This window comes from Schistosoma haematobium, chromosome 3 (assembly GCF_000699445.3).
Source record: "Schistosoma haematobium chromosome 3, whole genome shotgun sequence".
NCBI lineage: Eukaryota > Metazoa > Platyhelminthes > Trematoda > Strigeidida > Schistosomatidae > Schistosoma > Schistosoma haematobium.
This window is the reverse complement of record NC_067198.1, coordinates 30,322,026-30,345,407: the sequence shown is the minus strand read 5'-3', so window position 1 is coordinate 30,345,407 and position 23,382 is coordinate 30,322,026. Positions and strand designations below refer to the sequence as shown.

General features: G+C 35.7%; 2 protein-coding genes across 7 annotated transcripts in view; one reads left to right on the top strand and one right to left on the bottom strand.

Moving 5' to 3' along the window:
* Positions 1–678: 678 nt before the first annotated feature.
* On the top strand, positions 679–16,157 carry PGK1_1 (phosphoglycerate kinase). Of its 6 annotated transcripts, XM_051213557.1 has the most exons (12): positions 679–992; positions 1,045–1,153; positions 1,195–1,245; positions 1,285–1,582; positions 2,517–2,620; positions 5,154–5,273; positions 5,389–5,503; positions 10,632–10,811; positions 11,944–12,121; positions 12,362–12,460; positions 13,450–13,699; positions 15,714–15,891. In XM_051213557.1, exons 2-11 carry the CDS (start codon positions 1,092–1,094, stop codon positions 13,491–13,493), a joined length of 1,251 nt encoding a protein of 416 aa, XP_051069549.1. In that variant the 5' UTR covers positions 679–992; positions 1,045–1,091; the 3' UTR covers positions 13,494–13,699; positions 15,714–15,891. The 6 variants fall into 6 exon arrangements, with proteins under 6 accessions (XP_051069549.1, XP_051069548.1, XP_051069553.1 ...); XM_051213558.1 differs by lacking the exons at positions 679–992; positions 13,450–13,699 and having other exon boundaries at positions 15,714–16,157; XM_051213562.1 differs by lacking the exons at positions 679–992; positions 1,285–1,582; positions 15,714–15,891 and having other exon boundaries at positions 13,450–13,703.
* Positions 16,158–17,535: 1,378 nt separating this feature from the next.
* SLIT2 (Slit 2 protein) overlaps positions 17,536–23,382 on the bottom strand; it is a gene marked incomplete at its 3' end in the record, with an annotated part of 120,294 nt that continues 114,447 nt past the window's right edge. The window contains exons 34-35 of the mRNA XM_051213556.1: positions 22,528–22,995; positions 17,536–18,011 (exon numbers count right to left, since the gene is read on the bottom strand). Coding sequence (XP_051069547.1) covers positions 17,536–18,011; positions 22,528–22,995 — 944 coding nt within the window. The remainder of the gene's footprint in view (positions 18,012–22,527; positions 22,996–23,382) is intronic.

Genomic DNA, 23,382 nt, shown 5'->3' with positions numbered 1-23,382 from the left:
CAGATAAGACAACTGATTAGAACTGTTGAGTGTAATTGCTGTTATTCAGATAATACGAGATAGATAAAATAAAATTACACAGCATATCTGATAGAATAGTATTACGGGGTGATTTCAACTCATTGGTGTCAGGGATATACAGGTGGTCATTAGAAGTAAATCCTAACAAGAGTGTGGCGATGGAACTAAATAACTATAATCATTCGTATCACTACACAATATATGGATTCGTGTTACCCAAAGTAAGAAACTATAAAAATTTAGGAGTCATACTGAGCAACAATCTCAAAACTACTAGTCACTGTAGGGCTGATACTACAAAAGAGCATGGAGTATTATGGTCTATTCGTAGGTCTTTCCAGTATTGGGATAAAGCAATGTATAGATTAATATATCCGTCTTTTCGTGCGATCACATTTGGAATATGGGATTCAAGCAGCGAGCCCTTGTTTCAAGTATGAGGCGGATATGCTGGAACGAGTCTAATGACGAGGGACTAAGCTGGTATAAGGTATATCTGGCCTATCTTATGAAGACAAACTGAAACATCTTAACATATCTCCGTTATCATACCGTAGAGTACGAGGTGACCTGATATTGGCTTACCGTAAACTAAACGATGACCTTGGAACCAACGGGTCTTATTTTTTCCTTCCGTCTATGACTGATCATTTGAAAGGACATTCGAAGGTAATCCAAAAACCGAGATCAAAACGTCGACGTCTGGAGTTTCGTTTCTCTCACCGAGTAGTGAATTACTGGAATTCCCTACCGGAACACGTAATATCAGCACCTTCTGTTGATATATTCAAAACGAGATTGGGCCTCTACAGTTTTACAAACTGCAAGAATTAATATAGGTGGATAGACCTCCTTTTCTTATTACAGCTTCCAATCAATTGGTGACAGTCCAAGTGTTTGACACTAGGTATTAACTTGGTGAATTTCTAGCGATACCATTTTGTGTCTATGAATCAACGTCGGATTCGTGGGCATGTTTTTATTTGAGAAACGAAGACTTTGTTTTTCTACTTACATTTGTAGGACACATTTTTCGGAGGACGCGTTGACATATTCAGTTTGTCTACGTGATGGGTTTGTCGAAGCTTAGTATTTCAGATGTTGACCTTAAAGGGAAACGTGTTCTTATTCGGTAAGAATGATTTTAGCTGATTAACGTTGAGTGCTTTATAGAGTTGATTTCAACGTCCCTATGAAAGATGGGAAAGTTACTAACACTCAAAGGTAATAGTCGGAGATTAAAGTTACTTTGTACCATTTTAGAATAGCAGCTGCCATACCAACTATTAAATATGCTTTGGATAAGGGGGCTAAGAGTGTCGTCCTAATGTCCCATTTAGGTCGGCCAGATGGGAACAAAGTCGATAAGTATTCTCTAAAGCCTGTGTGCCCTGAAGTGTCAAAGTTGTTAGGCAAAGAAGTTACCTTCCTCAGTGATTGTGTTGGACCTGATGTAGTTAATGCGTGTGCTAACCCTGCTCCTGGAAGTGTTTTTTTGTTAGAAAATCTACGCTTTCACGTTGAAGAGGAAGGAAAAGGTGTCTCACCGACCGGTGAAAAAGTTAGTCCTGTCTTTCATTTTTTTATAGTGTTCGGATTACTATAGAGTGTCACAAGTCGCCGCCACAAACTAGGGCTAATCAGCTAGAAACGTTCCTATCTTTGTAATTCCTAAATGTTCAGTAACAAAACAACCAACTGGTAGGATTCTCATTGTAATATTATGAAGAGTTCCGTATGAGCATCGTTTGTTCTCATGCTGCCACCAAAGTTTTTTTCTAGGACTATCAATGATTGGAGCGCTATATTGGTTCTAAAGCTATTTCAATGGAACTATAATTTATAGACGAATCAATCAGATTCCCGTTAGTATATTATGGATTTAAGCTTGATTTTCATCCATCCTTATTTCTAGGCAGCATTCTGACACCATAGCTAATGTCAATTCGTAATAAAAATCCTTACTCTTATAGTCCTAGCGTCTAGTTGTAAATCCTAATTCCTTATGCTAATTTATTGCTCATTTAGTAAGTAGGTGGATGTTCTCAGGGTCAACTATGCGACGCTCAGATGTCTTTAAATTACAGACTCATCGTTATTCCATGTCATATCATCTCTTATATATTGTCAAAATAGAAAGATAAAATTAAGATGCAGATCTAATATTACATATTTCATGTGATGTAAATATACTATTCTGTCGAATTATTCAGCTATTTTATGGATATCTGCAAGATTCGTAAATTTTCTAAGCAGATCACATGGACGTATTGTCTACTTCTTGAGAATAACTCCAATTAGTAATACTTCCGGGCACCATATATTTGCTTAACGTTAACTAGTATCTACGGGATTTAATGCAGTGAAGTAATAATTCAATAGATTAGCTTTCTGCCTTTAATGATCCTTAACTTAAGACTTGCAAGTGGATTTCGTGTACAATCTATAAACACTATTACTCGTTATTATAAACTCCATATTCTATTTTTTGACAGACAAAAGCCACTGCTGATCAAATCAAGGCTTTCAGTGAAAGTCTGACAAAACTTGGTGATGTTTACGTCAACGATGCCTTTGGGACGGCACATAGAGCTCATGCGTGAGTTAGGCTTGCATATCTTTTTGTATGAATCTTTTTTAGTAATGAGATCATCTTTAGAGTTAGTCGGGCTTGAGAAGCTAGTGATTTTATAAACATGCAACGAATAGGACGACCAAAAAGCCTATTAAACGTGTTCAACACTGTATAAATAAATGCGCAACACTCAATTGAGTTGTATATCGTCAGCCTCCTACAAGTCAGTCAGAAAGATTACTCAATTTCAGCATGATAAACCCACTTGTTATCAGTTGGAGGACAATTATTCCATTTGGCTTAAGGAAATAAATCAAAATCAAGAAGATATGTGTTATGAGCACTTTTATTACGACCCAGCTACTCTTATTGCTTAGTGTTCCTGACACCACTTCACCCGACATGTCTCCAGAGCAGAACACAGTTGGAGAGAAACGTAGTTGTATTCTAAATAGCAAGATAAAATGAGAACAAAAAATCACAATAAGGAAAACAGCATATTTACGATTATTCACTAGAAACTTTTAGTCTTCCCCAAGTATACCCTAACACTGGCTGCGAAATAGCTGTGCATCGCCCTAAGTTGTTATACCTCACATCAACAGAGTAGATCATGATTAGAAACAAATGGAAAGAAATAACGCCTATGAACCATATTGTTTGTTTTATTTTACAAATATAATTTTTCAGGAACTCATACATTAGTATGTAGAAAAAAATTTCAGCTTAGTCTATGACTTAATAAATGTGAAACATGGCCATTAAGGGTAGAGGTTATTCATAGGTTACTGGTATTCGATCATAGGTGTCTATGAAGCATTGCTCGTGCATTTTAGGACCACGGAGTAAGCCATGACTGGGTTGTGGATAGAGTACCATATAAGGATTTAAAATCGATTGGTGAGGTATTAAATCTTCACCAACTGAGGTGGTTGGTGTTGTGACTTTAGATTCGGCTAGTTATCACGTGATCTATTCGTCAACTGTGTCTGACCAATGACGTTCGACTTGTATTAACAACCTAGCGTCCTTTGTTCACCTAGCCCGTCCAGTTCAGTCGAGAACACAGATACCATCTTCCACTATGCGAATCATTTATTTCAAACATACTCGGCTTATATACTTGTTATAATCTCTTTTTTACGGTTATGACCCAGCTATTCCTATTGCTTAGTATTCTTGGACACTAAATCACTCGACAAGACCCCTAATCAGAACATGGTTGAACAGGAAAGAGATTATATTCCAAATAACAAGGTTAGATGGAAGCAAGATACAAGCCAGAAGCACAATAGGGAAAACGTCAGTATATTTACAGTTTTTTACATAAGAAGATTCCAGAGTATTCTCCAACTATCGACTAGTGCTGATTGGATAAGAATTAGCCAATCAGCGTGCACCAAAGCAATCATGCATTGAGCATGCTTTAATCTAGTCTATGTCCCGCTAACAATACTAGTCAGACGGACAACATTACACCATAAAATAGGAAATAACATTTATACAAGATTAAGCCAAAAAGTGGCTATGAACGTGGGAGACTTTAATCAATAAACTAAGTATAATTCGAGAACAGTAAATCATATAATATTAATCTACAGGTCAAAATGTACCAATGTTTGTGTTTAAATAAATAAGAAGTAGAAATAAATGAAGTTTATAATAATAGGAATATAGATATACATAACCTAGTTACTGAACAGTTATACAATAGGCATATATATATTAGTCCATTAATAGTTCTCAGAAGTTACCCGTAATTTAATCTTCACTATAATGTAACCGTTGGCGTGAGAGTAAGTTTGGATGAACACCAAGGGAGGCCAAACCAAAACATGTCATCAGTCCACGAAGTCTGTGACAGTTGTACTTAGCCATGTTGTTAGGCGCAGATTATCTGGTTAGGGTCCGCGTGATTATCATAACCAATGAACTTTGAATGATATGGCTTAAGATCGTTTGTAATTGCGCAGGTGAACCTGTTCTTTGTCCTCCCTGAAGTTTTAAATTCCTCACAACTATTTTGTTTTCATTTTATTAGTTTATACTTTTCGAGTTGTATCTTTGATACCTAATCTTTCCTATTATTACTGAAACTTTTACTGCCTCTACTATTCTGGAATTTGGCCTGACAACTCGATGTGTTGATGGGGCATAGCAACTTGAACCGATGTACATGCATACAGGTCCTGACGGACCGACTATCACCTTTCCAACTAAAAATCAAACACATAATAAAGTTTATGGTTCTGAATATAATCATTCTACATTTTCCACTGTTTTCGTTATAATTCAATATTGGATCATTTTAATGTTAGGTTACTAAATTACTTAACAGGTATAGATTCGTCTACTTTGAGCCACATTGTGCGATAACTAGTGATACTAGCTTGTTCCCCAAACCGGAGTAGGTGAGATTCACACCTGCGTTTTTATGACCAGAAGTCGATGACCCTAACCACTCAGCCACAGCTTCACATTCTTTGGATAATGAGTTTTGTATAGTTTATCCTGGTTTTACGTAACTCAACCATTTCTTCGTCATTTTGTTTTATAGTTCTATGGTCGGCTGCCAACTGCCACAAAAAGCCTGTGGATTTCTCATGAATAAAGAACTGACATATTTCGCCAGAGCTTTGGAAAATCCAGAACGTCCTTTCCTAGCTATTTTGGGAGGGTAAGGATTTTGTTGATTTGCTGCATATATGTCCAATATATTAGTATATTTTTCAGGTTTCAAACCAAATTTAAGCTGTTATATATAGTTAAAGTAATTCCTTTCTTTTGTCTAGTGCCAAGGTTAGCGACAAGATCCAGTTGATCAATAATATGCTTGACAAAGTTAATGAATTGATCATCGGTGGTGGGATGGCATATACATTTCTTAAGCAAATACACAACATACATGTAGGTCACCGTATATTTTTGTATTTGTATCTAGACGTTTGTATTATATATTCGCATTAGTAACAGTACCTGGAGTAAATTTTCCACTTTTCTGTCTTCACAGTAAAAGTTGTAAGAAGTAAATAAAGCAGTCTTGACGGGCGCGCTATGTCTTAGTGGTTTCTCATAAGGGCTACGACTTTAACGTTTTGTTTATAAGAAAACTGCCTCTTTCTACCGATACTCTTTTTCAGTATCATCTGTAGGCTCTATCGAATTTTCCTTCTATTAACTTCTACACAGTGACCCGCGAACGAACAAAATAGGGCTCGATGCAAGAGAAGACAAACACAACAGATGGAGACGTACTTAAACCCATCATGTCTCAGTACACTTATATGTAACTTCAAATTAACAGCTAAGCTTGAAGAACTATAATTTGTCTGGTGACTGACTAATCCTTAAGTAAAGTTTTAGTTGTGTAGTCTTACTTCGTTGATTCAGTTATCCCGTTCTTCAAACAAATTCTCCCTCCATCTGTGCAGACGTTAGTGTTTATTGCCTAGTTAAATTTAACTGTATGATTTTAGTTTGCATTAGTCGGCTCTAACTCTGTTGTAATCAACCGAGATTTTTATGTTGTTATTTATTTATTTGAACACATAAATATTGGTACAAGAGGGCACCAAATTCATATGCACCACACAAAACAATGAGAATTTAAAGACAAGGAAAAAAAGGTGAGGAGCGTGAAAGAAAAAGAGAACAATAACGAACAGATTGATGTAAGGTAGTGTAATAATAATAGTAATAATGGGGGAACGGAAAGGTACAGTCAGAAGAAATCTTTCAGTTAAGGAAGTAGCAACCATTGGCTTCTGTTCTGAGCCATATCTGACAACGTCTCTAGCCACTGTGTAGCACCATCTCTCGGACCCCAGTCAGGGAATCGTGAAGGACCAACACAAGCCAGTCCTTTGCAGCTTTCTTTCATGCCACGACACTATGTCATATACTGACTACCTCTCCGCTTTTTCCAACCAGTCCCAGAGTCGGCAAATAATGCACGACGTGGAATTCTCTGGGACGACATTCGGAGAACATGTCCAAGCCACCGAAGTCGGTGTTTCAAGATGGTGACACCGATTGGATTATCGTCTCTGCGCCCGAATACACGATGCCGAACCTCTGCATTACTGACATGGTGTTGCCACTGGATGTCAGCAATCCTTCGGAGATCGCGATGATCGAACACAGAGAGTCATCTAACATCCTCAACTCGGAGAGGCCAGGTTTCACAAGCGTAGATCAGAACTGCTCTCACCGACGCGTTGTAGATCCGACCTTTTACAGCCAGACTAACATCACGAAGGCGTCAAAGATGGCCCAGATTGGTATAAGCCGTTCTGGCTTTCACTATACGTGCATTGATCTCATCACTCACGCCACCACCAGCACTTATGCAGCTACCCAGATACACGAACTTCTCAACTACTTCTATCTGCTCACCATCCAGGGTGAGTACAGGATTAGAATCCTGCCAGTCTTGTAGAAGTACTTTGCACTTTGAAGGTGCAGATCCACACCGCCATTACCTACATCCATCAGAGCTGTTTCCAGAATGTCATCGATGGCAAAGTTGAAGAGGATTGGTGAGATTGGGCAACCCTGCCTAACCCCACTGCTCGAATGGAACAATGGAGAGAGGTGGTTGTATGCCCTCACTCTCCCTGAGGTGTTTGTATATAGGGCCTTTAGGATGTTAGTAAACTTCTCAGGCACACCCTTCTTCAATAGACAGTCCCAGAGAACAGTTCTATCCAACGAATCGAAGGCAGCCCTTATGTCAAGAAACACTACGATTGTTGGCCTTTGATAAGTATGGCGGTGTTCTGACATTTGGCGTTGGGTGGAGATATGATCAATACATCCTCGACCAGAACGAAACCCAGCCTGCTCCTCGCGAGTCAATCTTTCTCGGGTTTTGAACAATCTACGAAGTATGACGGAAGCCAATAGCTTGGACGCAATCGGAAGTAGACTTATCCCCCGATAGTTTTTACAGGAACGACGTGAACCCTTTTTAAAGATAGGGACAACTATCGACTCATTCCATGACGTTGGTACACTCTCTAGTTCCCAAACCTTTGTAAACAACGTCGTCAATTCCTTAGTCAGAGTCACCACCATCTTTAAAAAGAGGCGGAGGTAAGTCATCTGGGCCAGGTGATTTGTAGCGCTTCAAGAGTTGGAGTTCCTTGCGAACTTCCGCCTCATTTGGTGGATCAGTCGTCACCGGCCATAGAGGGCAGGACAGTCTGACCGATGTTGCCGGAGCAACAGGCCAGTTGGACTGCCCATCGTCCAAGACGTCGATGGATGTTAGTGATTGGCATCCCATCATCCTCGTAGATTGTTTCGCTTACACCAGACTTCTTGCTGCCAGTGGCTCGGGTGTGTTGGAAGAGCTTCCGGTACTTACCAGATGCAGCTTCTGCCTCCAGTTCATTAGCACGCTCCGACCACCAGGCTTCTCGGTCCTTACGCAAGCCTTGCTCGATTTCATTACGTAACAGTCGTCGTTTGTGGTCAAACTCACGGTTACCCGGAGTAGACCGACGGGCTTCGATGAGTTGTACGGAGCCTGAAGAAACTCAGTGCTTGTAAGCGGGACGTTTTGCGAACCCCCAACTGAATTTACTCGCCATTTTGATGGTGTCATGCAATTGCAACCAATGCTCATCTATACATTTCGGTGGAATGGTAGCTAGCCTAGAAGCTAGCTCTGTTTGATACTTACTAGCAACAGAAGTTGCAACCAACTTGCTAACATCAACCCTTTGGTGACGGTCACTTCGTTGGCCACTGAAAAGTAAGGTAAGATAGGCGCAGACCAAGGCATGATCGGAGTCTAGATAGGTACTCCAAAAGAGAGGCAGTCCTGTACACAACCATGCCAGCGGTAACTGATCGCGATGGGATCAACCTGAGTCCAGTCTTGAGATGCAGAGGGAGGACGCCAGGTGGCACATCGGCGATGGCTGTACCGGAAGTTAGTGCTAGTCAAAAATAGGTTGTGGTCTGTGCACAGTTTCATTAGACGGTCCTCGTTATCTGTCCTGCGACCAACAAGTCTCCATCGGCCACGTAAACGACTCTCTTTTGTGTCTAGACGTCCGACCTGAGCATTCAAGTCTCCGGCTAGTACTGCAATATCTGTCGAACAGTTGACTGGTGGTAGAATTCATCCTTGATTGCATCCGGGCTGCAATCTGTCGGGGCATAGGTGGAGATGACGGAAAGACATCGTTTCTCACGCCGATTTCTTCTCACTTTGATCGAACTTTCTAATCTAAGAGCAAATAACCGACTGTTAATGGGGATCCTATCGATTAGTGCTGCTTCTGCTCTAGCGCTTAGTGCGACACCAACGCCAGCAAGACCAGACGAAGATGCCACAGGGTCCCCGGATAAACGCACGTAAAACAAGCTTTTCGAAGCGACAGATGGAGATCGAATTTGTAGTACTTCACCAGAGTCTTGAATACGGGTCTCGGATAGACAACAAACATCAATAATAAGACTTCCTAAAGACATAGCCAGCCCTATCTGTTGTTCGACCTGCATAAATGTGAGAACGTTGAAGGCAGCCAGTTTGAATGGTGCACGTGGTTTCAGAAAAACTGCTCCAGTATTCGTATTCGGTGGTAACATACAATTTTCAACCGGACAGTGACTCGAGAACGTTTAGATACAGTCGAATTTCCACCATAGACGAGCTGCTGTATAAGTCGAAAAAGATAAGTATAGATAGAGTAGGAATAAAAGAGGGTGAACAATGATGTAGTAAATAATAATAACAATAGTAGCAATAATAATAGCAATAATAATATTTGAATCATTTGAATGTTCGTCGAAGCAAGAGAATTAGTTTCCATGATCGTAGACAGTCCAGTTCGTTAATTGTGTGTGATATTGCTCGGGTGCCCAAACCGAAGCAGGTGGTTTTCTTAGGGGGCTACACCCTGAGCCTTTGACCCAATGGTCTGACCCACAAGGCAGTGGAGCATCGTAAGGAGATGCAGTACCATGGTAGTGGGTGACCAAGATTGGTTCCAACGCCATTTGTTCCCTCAGGATACTAGAGCCCATGTGCACCATTGGTTTGGGATCTGGTTAAAGCTCCGGATATTCGCCTTTCGTCCTCTCATTTTCGTAAACAACACCCTCGCCACGAGAAGGCAGTGAATAGGACTTCCCTGGCATAGATGGGATTTATTGGTTTCTCGTGTGATTTTAAAGTGACGAACTCTTTCTATGTATTTGCGGATTTCATTTTGAACAGATAAGTCTACTCAACATACATCTTTGTTAGATTATGTATCACTTTGAGTCCTTACACTTTAGCACAGTAAAGTTTAATGGCTAAGAAAGAAAATTGTGGAAAGTTAATGGTGGAAACCGTTCTTAATGTTTGAAGAAAAAAGGTTTATACAATCAGTATTTTTACGTTGATGAGGTAAAGAAAAACAGAGTACAGGTGTGCCACTGTTTTTAGTTTTGAGTTTTGTCCTTAAAGTCAGCAATCATCGGTTACGACCATACCGCGCATGCTAATATGGAAGTTGTGTCTTCATGTATGGTTCAGACTTATGGTAAATGGCTTCTAAGATCAACGTCATATATTGGTCTAGTCGCTGTTAGATTCTTAGTGAAGATTATAGGTGAATTATTTGACGTTTATCCATTCACCTTAGGTCTGTGAGATTGGTTAGTATTATTGATTCATAAATCAACTAACTGGGAACGTAGTGGACTGACATATTTTCCAGGTTGCTTTAATTAACGTGATTATTTTTCGTACTTTTATACCGAATAAAATGGTTCTGTAGTAGGGGGTAACTGAACTTGCATTACAGGTATTTTAACAGTTTCAGTCAATCTAAGCTAACTGATTTATCATATTTATCTAGTATTCTGTGTATCATAATATTGCTAAGCTATTTCACCATAGTAAATTCAAATAATGTTTTAGTCACATCGATTATGAAATTTTTTCAAATCTTGAATATACTATGCACTCAATGCTCACTTCTCACCTCTAGAATGTACGTAAGTAAAATGTTTATTTGTCTTTTCTTATTTTCAGATAGGAAATAGTTTATTTGATGCACCGGGTGCAGAAATCGTCCACAAAGTAATGGAAACTGCAAAGGCTAAAAATGTTGCAATTCACTTACCTGTTGACTTTGTAACTGCTGATAAATTTGCTGACGATGCGAACACTGAAGTAAGAACTATACAATCTGGAATTGCCGATGGTTGGATGGTGAGTTAAACTTTTATTCATAACAGAAGTGAATAACAAATGTGTTTGTCAGTAATTTTTTATTATTTTGTGTATCAACTTTAAACATAGACATCTAGCCTTCCAATTCAATCAGAAGAAAATTTACTTAATAGTAAGGTAACTTTTCTTTACAATAGCCTCCAAATACTCTGGACGGTCGAGGATGGGAAGAGTCCGCTATCCTTCTCATAGTCACCCGTATATAGCCGCTTCCAAGGAAGTGCTAACTGCATTTTCACGGCGAGGTTTTTGTTTACGGAACTGAATGAACAGGGAGCAAATGTTCGGCGCTTTTGTCGAGTTGGTGGATACTGAAAATCCACCTAGGGGAGTAGCTAGGAAACCATGAATACAAACTCATGGGACATATTATCTCCAGTATACTGAGGGAATAAATGACGTATAAACCTATTGTTAGTCACGCGTTACCACGGGACAACATCTAACGTTGCTCCACTGCCTTGTGGATTAGACATCTATGTCGAGCTCGTAAAGTGGCCTCCTAGGAAAACCAAATCCGGACAGAATTCCAGCCCACACAAATTGAATGATAACTGCTTTATGTGGCGCACATAAATTTTGGCACCCCTTTGTAGCAATCCTTGTGTTTAAATAAATAAAATAAGCATCATTTAGAGAAATATTGTGAATGAAAAAGCGCTAAACAAGTATATCTTTAGTTTTGGAAAGAAGTATGGATAACTAATGGCACTAAGGGTTCGCAAAGGAAACTCCGAGCTATTCACTCCGGTAATTACTATATTCACTCTTTTACATCAAGACATTTCTAAGTATATAAAGATGATCCTTCCTTTTTCATGTGTTCGAGTGCATTGTATGCATAAAAACTCACAGTTTACAAAAATAAAGTTGTCGGTAAAGGAATCCTCATTAGTGAAATCTGTTACAATAGATTAAATGTTTTCACTAGGTGCATAGTATTTGTTTTGTTGTACGGCGTGCTTTACCCCATAAAAATCCAGTAAATCACTAAATCAAGATTCATATGTTTACGTTAAGAATACGCTTCCTATATTATCTAATGTTGAACAACTTTGGATAACATCTAACCGCTAGTTCCCTTGCACTGGATTTTTATTAATTTCATAAGGGATTAGATATTGGTCCGAAAACAATTGAAGAATTCAGTAAGGTGATTAGTCGTGCCAAAACTATTGTTTGGAACGGGCCGATGGGCGTTTTCGAAATGGACAAGTTTGCAAGAGGAACGAAAGCAGCAATGGATGAAGTGGTCAAAGCTACTAAGAATGGTGCTACAACTATTATTGGTAAGTTGTATTTATCCAATTCCATTATCCTCGTTGAACTAATACACTGCTTTTAATGAGTTATTTTCATTCCCAAAGTAGTAAGGTATAAACCATAATCAAAATTGCAGGCAGTATTACAAATTTATGTTTTAATATCCAGTAAATTTGAAAAAACTTATCCTTTTGCATATAGAGTCCTTATTTTCATTTGTTTCTGTTTAAAAATCTGTGTTAATATTTTCTCCAATATTTCTGTAGGTGGTGGTGACACCGCAACATGCTGCGCCAAATGGGACACAGAAGATAAAGTTAGTCATGTCAGTACTGGTGGTGGTGCTAGTCTTGAACTTCTCGAAGGTAGGAATGGCTTCAGTCCAATTACTTGCATTTAATTTCTGTATGACGGTATGATCGGCACGTTTATGTTGTATTTGACATTGATTTCTCTAATCTGGAGCCCAATCTACCGGCTAGTACTTTTCCTGCGTAGCAGATAGACTGCCTTAAAAATAAATTTGGTTGTATTATATATACTGCAGCTATGGAGTACAAGTTATACTTAAATTGTTTTAATTCAAAAATTTATGTATTCAAGTAATGCAGTTTCACAGAGAAGAATGTTTAAGCGGAACGTTTTCATTAACTTAAGATACAGACTTCACAATCATGAATCCTTAAATATTATGTTATCGTTGTGAGAGGTGGTTTAGTGCTTAAAGATTTTGAATTTCAACCAGTAGTTCCTATGTTTAAGCCCCATTATGTTTTGGCATTCGGGTAATGTCACGTGCCTTAACACCAGGAGTATTATTATTGTTGTGAATACAGTAGCCGGTATAAGTCAGGCTTATAAGCAGTCAGTTTCGCGCACTGAAAATAATGGCTTTGACGTTGATTCTGGCTTTTTATGTCATTGGTACAGTTGACAAGTCCTGTATTAATGTCTCGAAAAACTCTTATAATAAGTTGATATCAGCAATGTTGAATCCTGGGGGATTTAGCACACAATGTGTTGCATGGTTATTATAATCATAGCAGTAATGACCACAGTAATATATTAATAGATTTAATACTGCATATACTGAATATAATTTTATTGGAAACAAATATTCATTTTTTTTACCATTCACTTAGTTAGATGTGTTTGTTTTCATCAAAGCAACTGTAATTTCACACCACATAACTGACTTCAAAAAGTCGTAAATCAAGATGCATTAGATATCCGTTTCGTCCCAGTATGGGACTCCTTAGCAGTGTATATCTTCGATTCCACCGGGGGCTGAACTCACGGTATACGTTAAATGTTTTGTCTTTATTATAAATATGTTCTTGTTTTTCTGTTTCAGGTAAACAATTACCCGGAGTTGTTGCACTTACGGATGCTCACTAATGTGTTTGGTCATAATATCCCTTAACTTCATAATTAATTATAATTAGTGTTCTTACCTTCGAATTTTCACACTTGTTCTCAGTTCTATGATTACTTGGTATTGTTATACATGTGTTCTTGATTTGATGGATATTTTTTCTGTTTCATTTCTGTACGTGTAGATGTATTTCTTCCATATGCGCATTTGCTACCAATAGAAATTTCCGGTAATTGTTTTTTTCCACATATGTGCGTAGCCATTGCCCATTATTTCTGAATATGTCAGAATAATTATTCACATCTTCAAGTGGTATATTCAAAAGGTGCTGTTGGCATTTGATTGCAACATCATTCATGAACGAAACTTTTGTCATATGTTTAGTATCAATAATGTTATTACGTTATCTGTCAGATTCATCGCAATTATCAAATCTCCGATTAAATGTTTGTAAAAATACAGGAAAAGGCAAAGTAGATCTTCCAAAATGTCTAAGACATTGATTTCCTCGTTATAGTTAAGCGTGTCGTACATTATGTGAACGTAAGCATGATATCGTAAAAAAGTAGTTATAGAGACTCTGATGCAACGGAGATCAAAGAAATCCTGTAACTATGGCTGATTATCCTGCTTCTTTCAACGTGTTTCCGTATGACTAAGCTAAAACTAAGAACTGTCGATGGAACATTAGGTTGTTTGACCAGAATCCCTGTGATGGTCAAAATTAATGGTTTAATATTTAAAGTAAAATATCTAAGTGTTGTTGCTAATTGACTCATTGATACTGATTGTTTTGATAACCGGTTTTCTCAAATTAGGATCATAAAACAAATGATAACGCTAATAATTTGTCGACATCTATCTTCATTAAGCCACGACTATCTGTCTTTCTACAATTGTTGACTACGCTATTTTTAATCTTCAATTTTATGGTATGGCATTTATATACAGCGATCAGTGCAAAGTGGAGAGTACTACAGATTATGCCATTTAGTGCTTAACGATTGTTTGAACTGGTGATAGTGTTAAGGGGGTGATAAAACGTTTTAGGTGTCATCTTGACTTTCTTCTAAGTGACATAAAATAATTACTCCTTGTCTAATAGATAAGTGATTAATAATTAATCATTCCGGCTTCAATTTTCCGAACATGAGCGATAAATTTGTCGTGACTACAAAACTTACTATAATCCCTTTTGAGTTGGAAACACAGTATGGGAAAATATTTAATTTACTGATTGGTTGATCATCGAGATTGATCTTCATGGGTAGTTTGCAGCTTTATCGACTTTAAAAATCAACTGGTTTAAAATAACGATAAAATTAACTAGTCAATCCTGACGATGAAACTAGAGATGAGTGATCAGCCCATTAGTGAGTATTGTGATTGGATCCATTCGATCGTGGCTATATGTACCGTTAAATGCTTCATCATTCGTGCTATTCGGGTTTGGTAGATGTAATAGACCAATTAGATCTAATTATTATAGATTTATAACGGGATGCACTGACAAACTAGGAGCTGTATGCTAAGCAAGGGGTAGCTTGTTTCCTGGTAACCAACTAAACAAGATGGTCTTTATTTTTTCAGCATTTGTCTGTACTCATAATAAGCTTGCTGTGGAGTGGCAAGACAATTTGTTAGGAAAATAAGTGACGTGCTTGGATCATTACAGCGTTATCATTATATTTTCACTCCACTATATGCCAAAACTCGAAATGTACCAAGTACAGGTACGTTTATAAGACGTTGAGTATTTATAGATAACACATCCAATGACCGATGTGTTAAGACTGCAACCTGTTGATTAATAATCGGACACTCAGAATCCTGGTAAATGTTTGAGGTATCGTCATCGAGCTTTCCAAGCCGAGATTGTGAAGCTGGCCACATATATTGTTCTCTGCTAGAAAGTTGGAAATATATCCGGTTTCCGCGTCTTTACTAGCAAACTTACGTGATTTCAGAGGTTTTAAAACAATTAAAGATGTGTAGTCTAGAAGGTAAACCGAAGACACTCAGTGTTCTTACCAAGCTGCAAATCATGTTATGATAACTGCAATATCGAAGGTATGTGCACTCCACTTCAACCACTTTGATTAAACTAAGCAGTTAGTGAAAATTCCCATTTTGCCATTTGGTAAATAAAAATAAGCAGTTAGTGTCGGTTATTTGCACTTGGGATTGTGACGCTTTGTCACTCGGAGTGGGATTTTCACTTGTTTAATTTTCTGCAATTTTAGATTTGATCATACGGTTTCATTTATTAAGGTTTGATGAATTCAGAAGTAAGAATGTTTTTATGAAATCACTTGAAACATATGAAGCTTACCAGTGGATACATTTATGTTGTGAACGGGGAATTAAGATGTCCAGACAATTACGAAAGCTATTTTCTTGGGACGTTATTGCATTTCATTCAAACCCTGTAAAACACTTATATTTATTTTTGTCCCTATCTTATTCTACATAACACGAGCTTTCGTTCTATGTATCATTCACTAGCATACCCTTTTTTGTTCCGAAAATATTGTAATTTAAACATAATATTTTGCACTGTATTTTCTACCCTAATTCCCTGTTTCGGGCATAACTGTATTTTTCCAAATTATCGTACATCGTGGTCAAGATATTCACTTATTTATTCATGTACATTTCTGTACTAATCCGAATTCAGAGTTCAGTGTTCCAACTGTCTTGTCTCCTTTCACTTGCGTGCTTGCCAACCAATCAGGTTTTAGAATAGTCCTCTCTACCCCATCTCGAACTCACGCGTATTAGACTCAAGGTTAAGCCGCTCAGCCTAACGCGTCAAGGTCGTAATTTAGACTAGACAGATCAAGGTGAAGTCATAACAAGTATCACGGGGTAAAAGCGATTCAAGGTGATAACGATTTAAGACTTTCGAAATACTCTATCTCCAATAAGTTTAAACAATGTTACTACTAAATAAGTCTGCACCATATGAACCAGTGAATATCTATTTGAACAGTTCGAAGAAATTGTGCTTAAATAGGAATTTTATTATACAAAAGGAAACACTCACTATTCAAAATACAAGTTTCCTTTGATACGCTATTCATTTTAACAGACAATATTAATATAGTTGTAATTATTAATTGATAATATGAAGGTAAAATAACACCAGTGATATAAGAGGACATTGAATGGATTATTGGGAAAAATGTTATTTAAGATTTACAAGTATGTAATTAGTTGGTAATAGTGTCTTATTAATAAAGACCGGGAATATAATCAAGTGCAATGCTTATATTCTATATGTGAATATACTATTATCATCAGAATTATTATTAGTTGAAGTATTATGTTTCTGAGTGTTATTTCGAACTATAAATACTTATTGTGTGGTGATGTTAAAGTACTTTATATGCATTGTGTATTTTAAAAATATGAAAACGTATAAAAATCAGCGTTCCGCGTTTAATTGACTAAAAAAAAGTCAATGGTAGGATTTTGAAAATGTATAAACTTGTGTCTATGTGCGTGTGAAATCAATGATTGATGTGATCGTCTTCGTTAATGTTAAAATAGAACATAAACAGTATAGATTGAACGGTCTGATATATTGCCGATACGTGATTAGATTAAATAACTGACCGATAAATCCAATAAATTTTGTATTAACTAAATATAATTATTATGTCAATACATTATTATAAGTACGTAGTTAGTAGTAATAATAGTGTTTTAAAAATAATAAAATTAGAGATAGATTGTTCATGTATAATGAAGAGACAGAGATTGTAAAATAATAGATTATTAACTGATTCTCTACATCAAGTCCAATTAATAAGTATTAACAATAATTCATATCTTACTCATTTGGTTTATCATCTTAAACAGAACATTATTACTAACAACATTTTTTCATGTAAGCACAAATATATTGAGGTAGTTTATTATATAGCAAAAAATAATAACAAATGCATTTGTTTCTTTGCTTTTGAAATATATATTTAGACGGTGACCATTTGTATTAAACGGTCATAATGCTTTGATTAATTTGAATTTATTGTTGTACAATAATCATTCTCTATTTACTATTCAATCACATTGAACACAAGTACATTTTTTTGCTAATTTTATTGTTCGTTCATAAACAGCACCATTAGGACAATTAAATAATATTGGACGTAATTTAATTTTTGTAGCTTGACAACAGTGTTGTTTTGTCATTGATGGAGTAGTCTTATAAGAATTAAGATGTACTAAGTAAGGAGAGTTTGATTCTTTCATTTTTATCGTATGTGAATGTTTATTTATTAAATTCTGTGGTAACCAAACACGTCCAGAATTAGTTGATCGTTTATGAACTGCTTTCCATTTATGATATTTTAAGGATTCATAATCATTTGAAATATCATTCTCACTACTGAATAATTCCTGTTGTTGTTGGAATTTTATGATAGTTGAATCACAAGAACCAGAACACTTACGTATTGATAGTTTTCTTGATGAAATACAATTAGTTTGAGGATCACGAATATATGAACGCTGGGTTTCACGATGACAAACAGGTACTAAAATATTTAGAAGAGAAAATTAACTTTGTGATCTAATTTTAAACAACTAACTTGGGGTTTTATTTGTACATATGGATATAATGGTTCAGTGGACTTATCACGAGAGGATAGTGAAATTTTGCGAATTTCTTCACTTGCTCGTTTACGAGGTATAGATTCACATATCTAGCTTTGAGCCACAATAAATGTAAGGACTATCGTTACTAACCGTTTGTCGTAACCGAAGTGAATGAACTCGAGTTCCCACCTGCGACTTTGTGGCTCACAGTCAAAACTTAATCAATCAGCCACTCCTCCGTAATTCATTGGATACTGTTCAGCTACTCATCCCACTATCTCTTATGAAGCAAAATCTATGAGGATATTTATTATCAGGAACATTTCGTTGATGAATCCTTAAGCTACGATCTATCACCTGTTATGCTTAGATGTAAATGAATTCATAGTTCAGTAGTTTAGGCTCAAACTACCAAAATTAGGCTTCTTTGATTATAATAGTAACGGTATTTTAAGAATTCTAAAAAATTGTCTTTGAATTAACTGAAGAATGAGTAGATGTCTAGATTTAAGATTGGTAGTTTTGTGAAACTTCAGTAATTTTAAGTGAACATTCCATAAAAACTGACAAAGTGCTGGAGTTCATAAATTCTATCAAAACAGAGTTATAGTTTATAATTGGTAAGACGATCGAACAATCGTCAGACACAGTTTCGAATTGGTTTTACTATTGTCACTACTAGTAGTGATTCATGATGAACATTGTCTTTGAAGTGATTGGTTTTTTCCTCAACAATTTTTCATTGAATAGGAATATATTTTTCTTTTTAAGTTTGTTAATGATCCGAAAAATTCGATGATAATAATTTTTTCAGGTGTATAACTTACTTTCTAGTTGTTATTGAATACTAACAAGAAAGAAATTCATTGACAGGAACTAGTGCTAATTGTCCACAAACTTATCATAAGCTTTATTTTGACCCATGAACTGTTATTATGCGACTCACCATTCTTGAGTTATGCCCTGTCTATCAATTACTATCTCCCTTATTCACAGCTACATTTGGCTAAATCTTGTACAAATGTTGCTTTCATATTTTATGGTACGATGTGGTTCGTCTGGTTGATATATAAATAAATGATTCATGTCGCAGAGGCTGAAATTGGTGTTCTAGACTTAACTGGCTGGGCTAGACAGGAAACAGGACCGATAAGTACTCTAGACTGCTCGTACATGTTTTATACGTCATTGGCCCGATAGGTAAATTACTGTTCACTAATTGGCGTTATCATCACGTCATACATTAACAGGGCACACAGGTCACAAGTTATAACAGAATGCCAAGTTAGTATTAGGGCGAACAGTTTCGATTGAATTATTAAGCGTTGTGCATTCTACTTATTCTGATCAATAGACGTCTTACATTACCAGTAGTCTTAGTTTTTAATATAACTATGAATTAGTACACTTCAAAGAATGAAACTTGTTCTTCTGTTTGAAACATTTTTTACACAACAAGATGAGCCAATTCATATTTATGCACAACTCTACGTTGTTTATGACTAAACGGTGCATTTATTTTGCTTAGTATTTTTGATACAGTTCTGTTCTGTTTAATTTTGTCATTTTTAATAATTTCTTTGCATAAAACTATCAGTAAAATGTTCGATATTGTTCTCATACTCAAAGTTAAAAAAACTTCCAGAATAATTGACAAGTATGATTTTAGTAGTTGAGATCACGAGTCAATTAAAGCTATATCATCATGGAAAACGGGATCGCGGATGCGCACTGCTGATGAGTCCCATAATAGGATGAAACGACCGTCTAGTGCTTCCAGGTTTTCCATGGTGGTCTAGCTTCAATTGACTCATGATTTCAATCAGTGAACTTTCTAAAATCTCCACAAAATCCCTTCTGATAAAAGTCCTATAATAAATTATTTTCGAATATGTGCAGATAATATGCTCATACTTTGGTCAATAAATGTCATATACAATATTATTCTGGTTCATTTTTTATGCTCCTAACTTATATCAAGATTGATTGGCTTATTTTATCATACAATTTAACATATCACTTGATTGATAATTCTTTTTTTCATATGGTCATAATTAGATGCCCTTAAATCGATCAGTAAGATCATTAGAATAACCGAAATACCAACTAGTTATAGTACAATTTTTTTACAAAATTATCTGACTGATCTTTTTCAATGAGAAAGGTGATTTGATTATATGATTAGATAGTTTATGGCTATTTTAGTGTTTCTAAAAGAAAGGTAATAATAACCCCTTCTGATAATATTTAATACCTTAAATGCTCCATAAAGGTGTATAGATATATTCTAGAAATCCACAAATTGTTTTTATAAACTAGTTTCATATTAGACGAATATATTATTAACCTTAAAAAAACCTTTATTGTTTATGGTTCCTTAAAGATGTTAAGATCCCGTAGAATGGAGAAACGAAAATTTCATATTTAAAAAAATTATTAAAGGGAACTGATAGAAAGTATGTTCTATTGATTTGTGATGATGGATATTACAGTTAGTTTTATTTATAACAACAAAAACAGTACTAGGATTTGTATCAATAAGGGGTAAAGTAAGAGTTATTTTAGTTGAATTAATTGAAATTCTAAGTAATCTGCTACAGATTAAATACTTAGGCTGGATAACACATGTTTCCATACTTCATTACTCAGTTAAAACCTTCAGGAAACAGTGGATGTCTACTAGCAACGTTAGTAGCTACGAAGCTAAAACATATCCTGAGCCGGATTTGTCAATATACCCTAACCTTTTGGGAAATTACTATAATAGTAGAACGCTTATTTATAAGTTCTTTTTTATTACTCACAAATAATTTATATTAAGTAAGATTTTATGTATTGTCCAGTTATGTGGATACATTTCTTTGATAAGAACAATGAAGTTCAAGATGATCTTATGGAGATCATATTCTTATGCACTGCAGGGTTTAGCCTTGAAGCATTTACTGTCTTTCTAGATAGAATCAACGAAGCTGTACTAAACGTGTTAGGGATGACAGTTACATAGCAAATCACTGACTCATTTATTATGATGACCTGATGTATAATTATTTATTACAGATTGTATTTCATGACACACCGTAACAAATGATTTGTTTAGTAGACTTGACCTTTGATCCAGTCCAAAAACCTAATTAATTGACATACTGAATATGTTTCGGCGTATAAATTGACTGGTTACTGACATCAGTGCCAATTTTCGGAAAATTCAATGAAATTTTATTTGTCGTCCATTGCCTAAGATTTAACGATTAAACCCCTATCTACCACGTCCTATACTAGAATGGGACGGCCATGCGGTGCTTCCAGGTCTTCAGTAGTGGTCTAACACTCATCGATTCATGATCTTAATCAAAAACTCAATGATATCTACAACCCAATAGCTCAATTAAAACATTTTTGAATACTTAAGCAAATTGACGTTACAAATTACTGATGTTTCAGGTTATAAACTAATTCCTACACCATATACAAGCGAACAATATTGTTTCCAATTAAATCCTTATTAAGCTTTATTTTAATATACATAAATAATTATATGGATATGTAAAGTTATTAAACTAATCAAGGCAGTTCATATGGCAGTGATAACCATAGTATAGATAACATAAATAAAAATGATAAGTAAAAAGTATTTACAGCTAGTGAGAATAGAAACTTGTCTTACGAAATAAATTATATAATACTGTTTACTTTATATATACTGTGAATGTTAATTGTTTGTAAACATCTAGTATAGAATAAACATCCTTAATTACTTTCATAGTTTCAAAGTGAAGTACTTATTTCAGTGAATTCATAACTACACAAAGAATTTTACCTTCTCAATTATTAGTTTTTCATGTTGTGTTCGAAAAATTTAAATTTTCACCGTTAATACTCTTAAATATCTTCATTATAGGCAATTATTTCAAGTAAATGTACAATTTAGAGTAACATTTCATGTGTTTACATGAACAATGTCTGAAGATGTGCACAATATGTTCAGGTGATGATTTCAATCCATTCTATCTAAAGTCTAATACCAGAACTTGATGAATTTCAATGTAAAAGTGTAACTAAACAATAAATATGATAATTATACTCTTCTTAATTTATCTATTTTCTTTTTTGTAGGAATATATGCTTAAGATCTACTTGTGTTAACCCTTTGTGAAATTTTTTTTTCGTACCCATAATGGAATGTACAAAACTAGTTCAAGTTATTTGTATTCAGTTCTTAAATGTCAAATTTGATACATTTATTAAGGTAGGTGAATTATTCAAACAGAAATAATCACTTTTCTGGCTTTAGTTTGATTTCGTATAAGTACAGTTCAGTCATGAAACATATTTAGAAGAGGTAAAGTGTATATCACAGTTCCTTTTGTTTAGAAGTTTTAAACGTAAAATAAATTTAAATAAAAATAGATCTTGGAATAGAGAAAATAGGATAAACAGTAATGAAGATTAGCATACCTATTTCACATCTTTCTCCTTTGTAACCAGTTGGACATTTACACTGATACATTATAGTTTGATTCATTTCACTATTTTCACATATTCCACCATTAAGACATGGATTATTTCCATGAGGATCGCAGAAGGTTGGATTATCATTGGTTTTTGTATAATGTAACTGTCCTATTTTCAATGGTTCAATTTTTCTGGTCTCTAACTCTTCGTTCATATTAAAGTTAATCGACTTCAGTTTTTCACTCTCATTATTATTTATCTGAAATTCTGCAGCAGACTCCGTATATTCTGATTTTTCATTGTTTAGTCTGCACCCTGGCAATATTCCGATTGCGGTCCCATGATGTTTAGCTTCTGGTGAAGATGAATCGGTGTCATGTTCTTCTGCCACAGTCATTTTGTCCACTGGTGCTCCAAAAAGACGAGCGAAGTCAATCATTCGACCGTTAATTTGTACATTCCTTATACAACCTTACCAACAGAAAACATAAGTTAAAAATACTGACTAATGAACCATTTTTGAGGCTCCATTAAGATTAGAAAACAAGTTAATAATACATACAATGTCTAAAATAGGGGTATACTCCTCATCGATAAAAATTCTCTGATGAAGAAATCGGTAAACAAACCTGCCTATCACTAATGATCGCTCTTCATGATATCAGTCAGCCGACTACTGAATGTCAACGAACATTTGATAGCTATTTTGTTTGAGACTGAAACTTTTCAACAGTACACATTCATGACACCTCACAGAATCGAAATTAGAGTATCTAATTCCTTCAACTAGCGTTGCTTATATTTTCAAATCCAATCAACTTGTGATAAATCTTGATTCCCACTAAATGTTATCTATGA

What these genes read in the sequence shown, in the direction of transcription:
- PGK1_1 (XM_051213558.1), top strand. Translation starts at nt 1,092, where the DNA reads ATGGGTTTGTCGAAGCTTAGTATTTCAGATGTTGACCTTAAAGGGAAA. An exon ending in AAAGTTACTAACACTCAAAG is followed by an intron (nt 1,246 to 1,284) that starts GTAATAGTCGGA and finishes GTACCATTTTAG; the next exon opens with AATAGCAGCTGCCATACCAA. An exon ending in GAATTGCCGATGGTTGGATG is followed by an intron (nt 10,812 to 11,943) that starts GTGAGTTAAACT and finishes TAATTTCATAAG; the next exon opens with GGATTAGATATTGGTCCGAA.